The following is a 15,197-nucleotide window of genomic DNA, read 5'->3' as shown; positions in this document are numbered from 1 at the left end:
ATCTCTGATATCACTGGGGGTAAGGGCCACGCCCTTCCTCAGGATCGGCCTTTCAAGGCCAAAAATAAACCTAATTTTCGTCCCTTTCGTAGAAACGGACCAGCCCAAAGTGCTACGTCCTCTAAGCAAGAGGGTAATACTTCTCAAGCCAAGCCAGCTTGGAGACCAATGCAAGGCTGGAACAAGGGAAAGCAGGCCAAGAAACCTGCCACTGCTACCAAGACAGCATGAAATGTTGGCCCCCGATCCGGGACCGGATCTGGTGGGGGGCAGACTCTCTCTCTTCGCTCGGGCTTGGGCAAGAGATGTTCTGGATCCTTGGGCGCTAGAAATAGTCTCCCAAGGTTATCTTCTGGAATTCAAGGGGCTTCCCCCAAGGGGGAGGTTCCACAGGTCTCAGTTGTCTTCAGACCACATAAAAAGACAGGCATTCTTACGTTGTGTAGAAGACCTGTTAAAAATGGGAGTGATTCATCCTGTTCCATTAGGAGAACAAGGGATGGGGTTCTACTCCAATCTGTTCGTAGTTCCCAAAAAAGAGGGAACGTTCAGACCAATCTTAGATCTCAAGATCTTAAACAAGTTTCTCAAGGTTCCATCGTTCAAAATGGAAACCATTCGAACAATTCTTCCTTCCATCCAGGAAGGTCAATTCATGACCACGGTGGATTTAAAGGATGCGTATCTACATATTCCTATCCACAAGGAACATCATCGGTTCCTAAGGTTCGCATTCCTGGACAAGCATTACCAGTTCGTGGCGCTTCCTTTCGGATTAGCCACTGCTCCAAGGATTTTCACAAAGGTACTAGGGTCCCTTCTAGCTGTGCTAAGACCAAGGGGCATTGCTGTAGTACCTTACTTGGACGACATTCTGATTCAAGCGTCGTCCCTTTCTCAAGCAAAGGCTCACACGGACATTGTCCTGGTCTTTCTCAGATCTCACGGATGGAAAGTGAACGTGGAAAAGAGTTCTCTATCTCCGTCAACAAGGGTTCCCTTCTTAGGGACAATAATAGACTCCTTAGAAATGAGGATTTTTCTGACAGAGGCCAGAAAAACAAAACTTCTAGACTCTTGTCGGATACTTCATTCCGTTCCTCTTCCTTCCATAGCGCAGTGCATGGAAGTGATAGGTTTGATGGTAGCGGCAATGGACATAGTTCCTTTTGCGCGCATTCATCTAAGACCATTACAACTGTGCATGCTCAGTCAGTGGAATGGGGACTATACAAACTTGTCTCCGAGGATACAAGTAAATCAGAGGACCAGAGACTCACTCCGTTGGTGGCTGTCCCTGGACAACCTGTCACAAGGGATGACCTTCCGCAGACCAGAGTGGGTCATTGTCACGACCGACGCCAGTCTGATGGGCTGGGGCGCGGTCTGGGGATCCCTGAAAGCTCAGGGTCTTTGGTCTCGGGAAGAATCTCTTCTACCGATAAATATTCTGGAACTGAGAGCGATATTCAATGCTCTCAAGGCTTGGCCTCAGCTAGCGAGGGCCAAGTTCATACGGTTTCAATCAGACAACATGACAACTGTTGCGTACATCAACCATCAGGGGGGAACAAGGAGTTCCCTGGCGATGGAAGAAGTGACCAAAATCATTCTATGGGCGGAGTCTCACTCCTGCCACCTGTCTGCTATCCACATCCCAGGAGTGGAAAATTGGGAAGCGGATTTTCTGAGTCGTCAGACATTGCATCCGGGGGAGTGGGAACTCCATCCGGAAATCTTTGCCCAAGTCACTCAACTGTGGGGCATTCCAGACATGGATCTGATGGCCTCTCGTCAGAACTTCAAAGTTCCTTGCTACGGGTCCAGATCCAGGGATCCCAAGGCGGCTCTAGTGGATGCACTAGTAGCACCTTGGACCTTCAAACTAGCTTATGTATTCCCGCCGTTTCCTCTCATCCCCAGGCTGGTAGCCAGGATCAATCAGGAAAGGGCGTCGGTGATCTTGATAGCTCCTGCGTGGCCACGCAGGACTTGGTATGCAGATCTGGTGAATATGTCATCGGCTCCACCATGGAAGCTACCTTTGAGACGAGACCTTCTTGTTCAAGGTCCGTTCGAACATCCGAATCTGGTCTCACTCCAGCTGACTGCTTGGAGATTGAACGCTTGATCTTATCGAAGCGAGGGTTCTCAGATTCTGTTATCGATACTCTTGTTCAGGCCAGAAAGCCTGTAACTAGAAAGATTTACCACAAAATTTGGAAAAAATATATCTGTTGGTGTGAATCTAAAGGATTCCCTTGGGACAAGGTTAAGATTCCTAAGATTCTATCCTTCCTTCAAGAAGGATTGGAAAAATGATTATCTGCAAGTTCCCTGAAGGGACAGATTTCTGCCTTGTCTGTGTTACTTCACAAAAAGCTGGCAGCTGTGCCAGATGTTCAAGCCTTTGTTCAGGCTCTGGTTAGAATCAAGCCTGTTTACAAACCTTTGACTCCTCCTTGGAGTCTCAACTTAGTTCTTTCAGTTCTTCAGGGGGTTCCGTTTGAACCCTTACATTCCGTTGATATTAAGTTATTATCTTGGAAAGTTTTGTTTTTGGTTGCAATTTCTTCTGCTAGAAGAGTTTCAGAATTATCTGCTCTGCAGTGTTCTCCTCCTTATCTGGTGTTCCATGCAGATAAGGTGGTTTTACGTACTAAACATGGTTTTCTTCCAAAAGTTGTTTCTAACAAAAACATTAACCAGGAGATTATCGTACCTTCTCTGTGTCCGAAACCAGTTTCGAAGAAGGAACGTTTGTTGCACAATTTGGATGTTGTTCGCGCTCTAAAATTCTATTTAGATGCTACAAAGGATTTTAGACAAACATCTTCCTTGTTTGTTGTTTATTCCGGTAAAAGGAGAGGTCAAAAAGCAACTTCTACCTCTCTCTCTTTTTGGATTAAAAGCATCATCAGATTGGCTTACGAGACTGCCGGACGGCAGCCTCCCGAAAGAATCACAGCTCATTCCACTAGGGCTGTGGCTTCCACATGGGCCTTCAAGAACGAGGCTTCTGTTGATCAGATATGTAGGGCAGCGACTTGGTCTTCACTGCACACTTTTACCAAATTTTACAAGTTTGATACTTTTGCTTCTTCTGAGGCTATTTTTGGGAGAAAGGTTTTGCAAGCCGTGGTGCCTTCCATCTAGGTGACCTGATTTGCTCCCTCCCATCATCCGTGTCCTAAAGCTTTGGTATTGGTTCCCACAAGTAAGGATGACGCCGTGGACCGGACACACCTATGTTGGAGAAAACAGAATTTATGTTTACCTGATAAATTACTTTCTCCAACGGTGTGTCCGGTCCACGGCCCGCCCTGGTTTTTTAATCAGGTCTGATAATTTATTTTCTTTAACTACAGTCACCACGGTATCATATGGTTTCTCCTATGCAAATATTCCTCCTTAACGTCGGTCGAATGACTGGGGTAGGCGGAGCCTAGGAGGGATCATGTGACCAGCTTTGCTGGGCTCTTTGCCATTTCCTGTTGGGGAAGAGAATATCCCACAAGTAAGGATGACGCCGTGGACCGGACACACCGTTGGAGAAAGTAATTTATCAGGTAAACATAAATTCTGTTTTTTATTCAGAACCATTCTTAGAGACAATTAGCTCTATCTGGAGTGCATTCTCCCTTTCCTTTAATATATCTTTTATTTTTCAAATTTTTTGAGATTTGTGTGAAATCTTTGGCGATTTTTTGCCAATTACTGTCAACTGGGGAGCTATCACACCACATCTCTTTTTGTATATCTTATGTTCAGAACCTGGGTAATGCTTGCTTATTGGTGGCTAAATGTGTGCTGAACCTAAAATGGGCCAGCTTCTAAGCATTACATTCCTGCTTTTTAAATAAAGATAGAAAGAGAATGAAGAAAAACTGATAATACTAGTAAATTAGAAAGTTGCTTAAAGGGCCACTAAACCCAAAATATTTCTTTCATGATTCATATAGAGAATGAAAATTTAAACAACATTACAATTTACTTCTATTATTTATTTTGCTTAATTTTTTAGATATCATTAGTTGAAGAAAAAGCAATGCACACGGGTGAGCCAATCACATGAGGCTTCTATGTGCAGCAACCAATCAGCAGCTACTGAGCATATCTAGATATGCTTTTCAGCAAAGAATATCAAGAGAATAAAACAAATTAGATAATAGAAGTAAATTAGAAAGATGTTTAAAATTGTATTCTCTTTCGAAATCATGAAAGAAAAAATGTGGGTTTCATGTCCCTTTAAAATTGCATGCTCTATCCTGAATCACGAAAGAAAAAATTTGGGTTCAGTGTCCCTTTAAGCAAGCTTTAAAGAGTATCTTGATATTATAATTTTATCTTTGTTTATATCTTCTGTATGTTAATCGAGCTGTATGTTGTCTGCAACTTTAAATAAGTTTACAGAAGAGTTAAGAATATATATTTTACAAACAATATGGTATACAAAATGCTTTAAAACTGTGTTCCTATAGGAGCAGTGTTAGCCCACAATATATATCTCACTTGCGTGCAGTTAGACCCATGCCCCATAACCCCTTGTTTGCCAGAAAAGATGTAGCCATACATTACAGCCCTCTCACCATGCATGTAAAGGATGTTTATATAATGCTGTGTTATATGCCCAGACTCGCAGGTAACATTGAAACCATCCTTGTGTTTTAGATCGCTCTGAAGTGTGCTGACATATGCAACCCTTGCCGTGTCTGGGAGCTGAGCAAGCAGTGGAGTGAAAGAATCTGCGAAGAGTTTTACAGACAAGGTTAGGAACCAAGCGCCACAATATGAGCCTCTTTACATAGCAGCCATTTCTGCATCATTTGCAATAACATTATCTTCAATTTGACAAAGGTTAAAATATCAAATCAGGATAATTCATAAAGTGATGTTTGTTTGTAGTGAAACTGGCTGAAAGTATTGATAAAGTTATATCTTTTGGTTGATAAGTTAGGAAGTTATCAGAAACATATATTTTACGTCATTAATATTAAAGAGCAGCATTTAATGACAGGAAGTAGCAGGAATTATTTATCAGCCAATGTGCATTAGCAGGAAGTTCCTATCAACCAATGAAAAATAGCAGGAAGTACCTATTACCCAATGAGGGTTAGTAAGAAATACACAACTTCTAATTCTGTATTAGTTCTAAATATTGCACTTTCATAAAAATGATAGAAGATCCATGGGTTCAAGTTCTCTTTAAGTAAACGTATTGTTATGAAGAGAATCTTCAGTTTTACAAACTCACATTGACCATGTAATGTGAAGAAAATATTTTTGGAGGTTAAAGTTTTTCAAAAGCGATGGGGAGACTAAAACTTTTTTCTTTTTATTAGGAGACCTTGAGCGGAAATTTGGACTGGAAATAAGTCCACTCTGCAGTCAACAAAAGGATTCAATACCTAGTATACAAGTTGGTAAGTACACATTCATTTTTTAACAAAGAACAGTTATTCTCTATTTTCTTTATATCAAGAGTTAAAATAACATTACAATAATAATAACAGACAATTAGCCTTATTTTTTCTTTTATTACCAAAAATGTATATAAATATATATATAAACTTATATAGAAAAAGGTTGCAATAATTATTATGCATATAAAATAATAACACTCATTATGTTTTTAAGACGATATAGTATTCCATAGATATTGTTCAATTTTAAATAAGATTTACTTCTATTAATTTTGTTCCCCTGTTATCCTTAATTGATAAGTATACCTTGATATGCTCAGGAGAAACAGTGCACAACTGTGAGTTAGCTGATGATTGGTGGCTACACGTCTCTTGTCATTGGCTCACCAGGTTTGGTCAGCTAGCTCCCTGTATTGTATTGCTGCTCTGGAGCTTTGCAGGGGTCAAACACATATTTATATACAATTAATAGTAGTGCATTGCTGCTCCTTCAATAATGAATACAAAGAGAATTAAGCAAAATGTATAATAGAAGTATATTGGAAAGTTCTTTAAAATGTTATGCTCTATCTCAATCATGAAAGAAAATGTTGGGGTTTCATATTGCTTTAAACATTCAAATTCAGGGTATTATACATTGTATCTAACAAAAGTACCACAGCAGCAACACTGCCAGCCATGGTGTAGAAAACATTCTGTCTCAGATGTCTACATTGGAGTTTCCCAGTGTTCCCACTCATATAATCGCCACTTAAAGGGACATGAAACCCCAAATTTACTGTCATGAGTTAAGTAGAACATACCATTTTAAACAACTTTCAAGTTTACTTCTATTATCAAATTTCCTTCATCTTCTTGGCATCATTTGTTGGTGGAGAAGCAATGCACTACTGGTTTCTAACTGAACACATGGGTGGGCCAATGACAATCAGTATATATATGCAGCCAACAATCAGCAGCTAGCATCCAGGTGCTTTGCTGCTCCTAAACTTTCCTAGATAAACCTTTCATCAAGGGTTAACAAGAGAAGGAAGCAAATTAAAAATTACAAGTAAATTGGAAAGTTGTTTAAAATGGTATGTTCTGTCTGAATCAAGACTGAATGAGAATATTTTACATTCCAATGTTCTTCACATAACAAATTCTATATATATTTATATTTCTAGATATATATGATTATTTTTTGTAAAATATATATTTCCTTCCATAAGGAAGGCAGGGAGAGTCCACAACTTCATTCCTTTCTGTTGGGAATACAACACCTGGCCACCAGGAGGAGGCAAAGACACCCCAGCCAAAGGCTTAAATATCCCTCCCACTACCCCTATCCCCCAGTCATTCTTTGCCTTTCGTCACTATGGGAAAGCCTGCTAATAGTCATTGCGCTATTAGCTCCTCTGAGCCGTCTACTTCTCAGGAATCTGGGTCCTGAGAAATTACTACCCTTTCTACATTACCCACTCCACATGCAGTTCCCAGCGGCTCAACTAATTCTGCATCTGGAGGGGGCCTTTTTCCAGCAGACTTTACCGCGCAATTAAAATCAGCAGTGTCTGCGGACCTGAGTGCCTTACCTCACTCTAACAAACGCAAGAGAAAGGTTAAACATAATTCTCCTGACCTAGAGTCATCTAAATATTTGTCGGATTTAGCTACTATGTCCCAGCTATCCGAGAATGAGTTAACCTCTGTAGCTTCAGAGGGTGAACTTTCTGAGTCAGAGACTTCAATTTCTAAACCTCCTTCAGCGGAGGAACCCTCCTTTAGATTTACAATTGAGCATCTGCGTTTTTAATTAAAGGAGGTTCTGTCTACGCTAGAGGTTCCAGAGGCTACACTCCGTGAGGAACCTAAAATCCCTAAATTAGACAGAGTTTATGAAGATAGGAGGTTCCCTCTGACTTTTACTGTGCCAGTTAAGATGGCGAACATTACTTGTAACAAATGGGAAAGAGTAGGAACTTCTTTTTCCCCCCTCGTCTACTTTTTAGAAAATTATTCCCAATTAGATTTGTGGGGCTCCATCCCTAAGGTGGATGGCACTATCTCTATGCTGACTAAGCATACTACTATTCCTCTGGAGGATAGTTCTTTTAGAGAGCCTATGGATAAGAAAATGGAAATTTTTCTGAGGAAGATGTTTCAACATACAGGGTTTTTATTTAAACTGGCGGCATCTGTAGCCGCGGTTGCTGGAGCAGCTACCTACTGATGCGACACTCTATTGGAGCTCATTGAGGTGAAACTGCACTTGAGGATATTCAGGAGAGAATTAAAGCACTGAGCATTGCTTACTCTTTCATCTGTGCCGCATATATGCATATTATTTGCATAAATGCAAAGGCTTCTGGCTTTGCGGTTCTAGCCCGCCGGGCTCTCTGGTTGAAGTCTTGGTCTGCAGATATGACTTCTAAATTCAGACTCCTTTCTCTTCCCTTCAAGGGGAAGCTTTTATTCGGTCCAGGACTTGACTCCATTATCTCTACTGTTACTGGAGGAAAAGGTGCCTTCCTACCGCAGGATAAGAAGAATAGGCCTAAGGGACAGCAACGGTCTAATTTTCGTTCCTTTCGTGCTGACAAATCACAACGACAGCCATCCTCATCCAACTCCGAGCAGCCCAAGAGTACTTGAAAGCTGGCTCGACCCTGGAATAAGTCCAAACAGACTAAGAAGCCCGCCAAGAACAAATCAGCATGAAGGGGCGGCCCCCGATCCGGGATTGGATCGAGTAGGGGGCAAACTGTCTCTTTTTTCAGACTCTTGGTTCCAGGATGTACAGGACCCTTGTGTCCTGGAGGTTGTATCTCAAGGATACAGGATAGGATTCAAGTCTCGTCCACCCAGGGGCAGATTCCTACTCTCCAGTCTGTCTACAAGACCAGAAAAGAGGGCTGCCTTCATAGGTTGCGTACTGGATCTCTCCTCCCTAGAAGTAATTGTCCCGGTACCTACAGCAGAAGGAGGTTTGGGGTTTTATTCAAACCTTTTCGTGGTTCCGAAGAAGGAGGGAACTTTTCTGGAACTAAAGTGCCTAAACAAGCTTCTGAGTGTTCCCTCTTTCAAGATGGAGACAATACAGTCAATCCTTCCTCTGGTTCAGGAAGGACAGTTTAGGACCACAATAGATCTGAAGGATGCATACCCTCACGTTCCGATTCACAGTGAACATTTTTAGTTCCTGAGGTTTGCTTTTCTGAACCAGCACTTCCATTTGGCCTAGCTACTGCTCCAAGGATATTTACAAAGGTTCTGGGAGCTCTTCTAGCCATTGCCAGAACACGGGGTATTGCAGTAGCGCCTTACCTGGACGATATCTTGGTACAGGCACCATCTTTTCGTCTAGCAGAAGAACATTCAGAGTCCCTTCTCAATCTTCTTTGATCACATGGATGGAAGATAACTTGGAAAAGAGTTATCTTACTCCAAGTACAAGGGTGAATTTCCAGGGGACAATAATATTCCTCACAGATCAGAGACGTTGCAAGATAACTTCTGCATGTCTTGCCCTCCAGGCCTCCTTGAGACCCTCAGTGGCTCAGTGTATGGAGGTGATCAGACTCATGATGTCTTATATGGACATAATTCTATTTGCCAGATTCCATCTCAGACCCTTACAACTATGACACTGAGATAATGGAACGGCGACCATTCAGATCTGTCTCAACAAATCGTGCTGGACAACCTGTCAAGAGACTCGAGCTCTTGGTGGCTCTGTCCAGATCATCTGTCCAAAGGCACATGCTTCTTGAGACCGTCCTGGGCGATTGTGACTACGGACGCAAACCTTTCCGGCTGGGGAGCCGTTTGGGGTGCCAAGACATCACAAGGTCTGTGGACTCAGGAGGAGTCCTCCCTTCCAATCAATATTTTGGGACTATGGGCAATCTTCAATGCCTTGAAGGCTTGGCCCCTTCTGGGTTTGCCCCGGTTTATCAGACAATATAACTTTGGTTGCCTACATCAACCAACAGGGGGGAACGAGAAGTTCCTTGGCGATGAGATTAGTATCTCAGATACTAGAGTGGGTGGAGACTCACGGATGTTTGTTGTCAGCAATCCAGATTCCAGGTGTGGACAACTGGGAAGCGGACTTCCTCAGCAGGCAATCCTTTAACCCAGGGGAATGGTCTGTCCACCCCGAGGTGTTTGCAGAGATATGCAGCTAATGGGGGATGCCAGATATAGATCTCATGGTATCCCGCCTCAATACCAAACTACCCAGGTACGGGTCGAGATCGAGGGATCCTCAGGCGTAATTGATAGATGTCTTATCAGTACCATGGAGGTTAAGACTCATATATCTTTTTCCTCCATTACCGCTTCTCCCTCGTGTGGTGGCTTGCATCAAGCAGGAGCGAGCATCAGTGATTCTGATTGCTCCGTCGTGGCCACGACGGATGTGGTTTGTTTGCGGATCTTAATTTTACAAGTTTGATGTGTTTGCTTCGGCTGAAGCAGCTTTTGGGAGAAAAGATTTGCAGGCTGTGGTGCCCTCAGAATAGGGTCCGCCTCTTTTTTCTGCTCCCTGACGTTATTTATTCGGTGTCCTCTGGAGCTTGGATATAGTTTTCCCAACAGTAAGGAATGAAGTTGTGGACTCTCCCTGCCCTATGGAAGGAAAACATAATTTATGCTTACCAGTTAAATTCCTTTCCTTCCTCACAGGGAGAGTCTACGACCAGCCCGTAATTTATGTTTTTGATGGGTGGCTCCCTTTTTATTTTATTTCTTCTGGCACCTTTTATACCCTGATGTTTCTCCTACTTTTTCTTGTTCCCTCGGCAGAATCACTGGGGTATAGGGGAAGTGGGAGGGATATTTAAGCCTTTGGATTGGGTGTCTTTGCCTCCTCCTGGTGGCCAGGTGTTGTATTCCCAACAGTAAGGAATGAAGTCGTGGACTCTTCCTGCCAGGAAAGAAAGGAATTTATCTGGTAAGCATAAATTATGTTATCTATACCTATATATCTATATGAATATATACAGGTATATACAGATATATCTAGGAATATCTATTTAAAAATACATAGAACATTTTCCCCTATGTGAAGAACAATGGAATATAAAATATGTGTTCTATATACACAGTAAAACTTATTATAAAATATTAAAATTTATTAACATTGAACTTTCATGTTTTACGATATTTGAGTGGAAAGGGCTCCAAAGTATTTATACATGTGTATGTATAAGTTTATATGTGTATATATGTATATGCATTCATATACTGTATACTCATATACTAAACATAAATGCACATGTATTCACATATATACATATGTATATATACATACATACACATATTTAGACATAAATATGTAATTATGTATGTATATATACATTATAGCCCTTTCCATTCAAATACTTTTTCAATTACCATATACCTTTTAACCCTTATAAATTTTTATTTATTAGTATTAAAAAAAACTGTATAGTACCTGTAAAACAGTGACAATTACTGTAGTAAAATTTGCCAGACTACAACACTGAGACAAGAAGTGCACCGCAATGCTGTAAACAGACCGAACCTTTGCATAACAAAATGGCGCCAGTCGCCTTTCTCGCAACCTTGTGATGAGTACAGTACTGTTTCAAAATCCTTGGAGGTTGGACTTCAGCTCAGTATTAGCTCTGTATTAGCGAATCGCCGCAAAGTAAAGCGCTGTAAAAAGGGGTATTCCTGTAAAACTTTATTTTAATGTATTTATGTTGTGTTTGGTGCAACTTTTTATTTAGCCCTACGCAAGGACTTCATTCGCACTAACCCGACAAGCGCAAATTTAGTTTGCGCTCGTTCGGTCGTACTAACTTTCAACTTGTAAAATGAGTGCAAGTTAACGCAGGCGTGATATTTCAATATTGCATTCAGACTAACGTTAGTGCGCCACTGTGTTTAATCCCTTTGGAGGGAGACTTGTGTTTGCGGCTAAAATATTTGGATGAATATTTTCAAAGGCATAACTTGAGAATAAAAATGTATGTTATGTAAGTGAAACAAAGTAAGTTTCACAGTCTTTAGAGATTGTCAACCAATATATATTGTAAATAGCATTTTTTCCAAGGTATTTTTTTTATAATTTGTCTCATAAATAATGCTAATGTTTATGTTTTTACAGGTTTCATATCCTACATAGCAGAGCCCCTTTTTGTGGAGTGGGTCAGGTTTACAGAGAATTCACCATTGTCTGTAAATATGATTAACCATCTCAGGAAGAACAAGTCAAAGTGGAGAGCGCTACTGCACAAGCAGCGTAGCAAAAGCAATGATCACTTAGGACAAGAAAGCAAAGAGGACCAAATGTTTGGCGAAGGTGGCGCCCCTTAGTGCCACATTCAAACTCTTCTCTGTAGCATTGCTGCCATATTCCTTGCAGTGTACAATGCTTTCAAATAAAAAAGCCCAGGTGGGCTGTGGTTGATTTTATCAACAGCTTGGAAAAAGGCAAGCTCAAGACGGTAAATGAGATGGAGCAAAGTAATCAAGATGGAGCTAACGGGTTGCCCTCCCACTTTACGGTATCCTGTTGGGCCAATACTTCAAAGCATTTCTGTGTTATCTCATTACAGTTTAAATTAACATCCCTGATTACGAGATAACTGAATAAAGTTTTAACATTTTGATGAACTGGGGTGAAACGCGCATATCCAGGGATGCTTCTTTCCTGAAGGAACCTTGTGTCTAGCATTACTTGGCTGCCATATTTCTACAGGAGAAGTGGTCAGTATCTTCAAAAAAAACTTTTTTACACCATCTTTCAGAAGTGCTCTAACTTGTAGGGCGACATTATATCCAGCCGACAAAAAAACCTCATTTATTGAACCCATATGAACACCAGCATGAACAGGACTCTTAAAACACGTCTAAAGAACATAGTTTTATTAATACTTAAAAGAATCACCTGTGATTTATTTTATTCTTTTTAACTTTTGTATTTTCTAAATCACAATTGGGGATTTTAATTGAAGCACTACCAAGACTTTGTACAGTTAGCACCTGTTTGTTAAGTGGTGTTTCGGACATTTAATTGGTAGTGCAAATTGGTAAATGTAATGATGGCGAGATAAGGTAGTGTGCTTGCAACACATGGGCGCTTTATTGTTTGTATTACAAAACGTTTTTGCAGTTTTATTGCAACGTGTATAGTTGCACCTGTATATTTTCTGTATATACTGAGCTACTGTTTCTCATGCCAAAATACTGATTTATTGTGGGACTGCTACATGTACAAATAATGGCACTGTGAACAGAATACTGTTACCTTTAACAAACAATATAGTATTTTGTAAATATGTTACATAGATTATTTCTAATGTTGCTCTTATTTCCAGATAAAGGCCTTAAATTTTAAAATTGTCATGTCGTTCAATTGTTGCTGTCTCCATATGATTCACTTATGTCTTTCATCAATCCTTCAGTTTTCATCATTAGTTCATAGAAAGAATAAAAAAAAGAAGTAAGACAGAGGGTATTTCACAAACTGAACTTCACTTGCACTCCACAAGGGCTACAATATAATCTGATTGTGGATATTATTAAAGGGACATAATACTCCATATGCTAAATCACTTGAAACTGATGCAGCATAACTGTAAAAAGCTGACAGGAAAATATCACCTGAGACTTTGTGTAAAAAAAGGAAGATATTTTACCTCACAATTTCCTCAGCTCACCAGAGTAAGTTCTGTGTAAAAAGTTATACTTCAACTGCTGTCCAACTGCAGGTAAAAAAAAAATGAAGAAATGAACAGCAGCCAATCAGCATCAACAGTGCTGAGGTCATGAACTCTTCTTCTGTGATCTCATGAGATTTGACTTAACTCTCTTGAGATTTTATAGTAAACTTCCTTAAACTGAATAGGGAAATAACATGAGGCTCACTCCCTTGCCTGTCCCGGGACAGACATACTGATTTGCTGCTTAAAGTCCTTTACAGAGTGGTGTGAATACTTAGGACATTTTGAGGTAAAATATCTTTCTTTTTTACATAGAGATGTTTGGGTGATATTTTCTAGTCAGCTTTTTACAGCTATGATGCATCACTTTCAAGTGTTTCAACTAGGGTTGCACCGATACCATTTTTTTAAGACCGAGTACAAGTACCGATACTTGTTTTCAAATACTCGCCGATACCAATTACCGATACTTTTTTTTAATGTCATGTGACAGTTTACCAAGCACAATACAGACTAAATATTTAAGATTCCTTCTTTATAATTATGAAGGACTGTAGCTCAAAAGACATTATGAAATAATAAAACAGGTTTTATTTGTCACAAAGTTTGTCACATGTTTAGAAATAAAAATATTACAATAAAATATATTAACAACAACAATAAATAACAAATATAAAATTGCAACCAACCAAAAGTGCCATAAAAGTAAAAAATAGAACAGTGCACTGTTTAATCATGGTGAACAACACTATGGGCTAGATTACATTTGACTGGTAAGCTTTACCAATGCTCTCATTACATGTCCTACTTCATTAAAGGCTATGGAGTTGGAAATGTGAAGAGAGCATTGGTAAAGCTTACCAATCAAATGTAATCTAAATCTAGTCCTATAACTGCAGGATGAGTGTTCATTGGGATTAACTTAATTTTTCCTATGAGTACTCTTCCTGCAATTATATAAGCTAAGATGTTCCTCAGAGTACAGTATGTTTTGAACATAATTGTGCAAGATGAGAACTAGTAGTATAAAAGGCAATCTAGCAATTAGAATAATTTTTCAAAAGTTAGTGGCAAGTTCTTTTTTAGGACCAGAACAGAAGCATCTCTGCATGTTCAGCTATAAGTCTGTTTTTGCTATCAGTAAGGAGGTTCAACTTTCCACACTACTGCATGGGGCAGAAAGATATTTTTGGGCCATTTTAGCCAGAGCTGGAAATCTCAGTTTATTAACTGCCCAGTACTTCAGGGGTTTGTCTGAACGAGGTACAGTGATCTCTCCTACAATAATACAATTAAGAGCAATTTGTATTGGCAGAACAGTAGTAAACAATTTTTAGTTTAGTCTCCACTCCAGCTTTAAATGAAATGGGAACATGCAGTTTGAAAAAAACACCACAAGATAGCATATGGGTAGTAAGTGGAGGTATCGGTTTAAGTATCGGTGCATTTGCACGAGTACAAGTACTCATGCAAGTACTTGGTATCGGTACCGATACCGATACTAGTATCGGTATCGGTGCAACCCTAGTTTCAACATTTGAGTATCATGGCTCTTTAAGGTGGAAAACCTATTGCAGCTGTAGGGGGACTCAGTTGCGGGTTCTCTTGTGCTATTGCTAGCCAATAGTAGTGCTTCAATGTCCTCAATGCTGCTGCAGTACAGTTAGAGTTCATAATGAACATCTGCACACACTAGTACAATAAACTATCATTTATCACTCAGTACAATTAGACCAGTAAGATGTTTTATTAAATGGATCAACCACTGATGTTTAGTCTCAGAACCATATTACTTAGAGGGCAAAAATAACAATAAGTAGAGCATAGAAGCATTCTCCAATTTTGCATAACCAACACGGTTATATAAATATACTTTTTACCTCTGTGATTACCTTGTATATAAGCCTCTGCAGACTTCCCATGTTAGCCAATTAGTGCTGACTCATAAATAACTCCACGAGAGTGAGCACAATGTTATCTAGATGGCACACATGAACTTACGCCCTCTAGCTGTGAAAATTGTCAAGTACATTCAGTTAAGAGGCGGCCTTCAAGGGCTTAGCAATTAGCATACGAGCTGACCTAAGTTTAGCTTTCA

General features: G+C 40.1%; 1 protein-coding gene across 1 annotated transcript in view; it reads left to right on the top strand.

Moving 5' to 3' along the window:
• The window catches only part of PDE7B (phosphodiesterase 7B), a 237,875-nt gene extending 225,099 nt beyond the window's left edge, over nt 1-12,776 (top strand). Inside the window, exons 10-12 of the mRNA XM_053710898.1 lie at nt 4,672-4,768; nt 5,343-5,423; nt 11,542-12,776. Coding sequence (XP_053566873.1) covers nt 4,672-4,768; nt 5,343-5,423; nt 11,542-11,750 — 387 coding nt within the window. The 3' untranslated portion in view covers nt 11,751-12,776. The remainder of the gene's footprint in view (nt 1-4,671; nt 4,769-5,342; nt 5,424-11,541) is intronic.
• Nucleotides 12,777-15,197: the final 2,421 nt, after the last annotated feature.

The sequence above is a fragment of the Bombina bombina genome, chromosome 4 (genome assembly GCF_027579735.1).
Source record: "Bombina bombina isolate aBomBom1 chromosome 4, aBomBom1.pri, whole genome shotgun sequence".
In the NCBI taxonomy this organism is placed as follows: Eukaryota; Metazoa; Chordata; class Amphibia; order Anura; family Bombinatoridae; genus Bombina; species Bombina bombina.
This window is presented reverse-complemented; position numbering and strand designations above follow the sequence as displayed.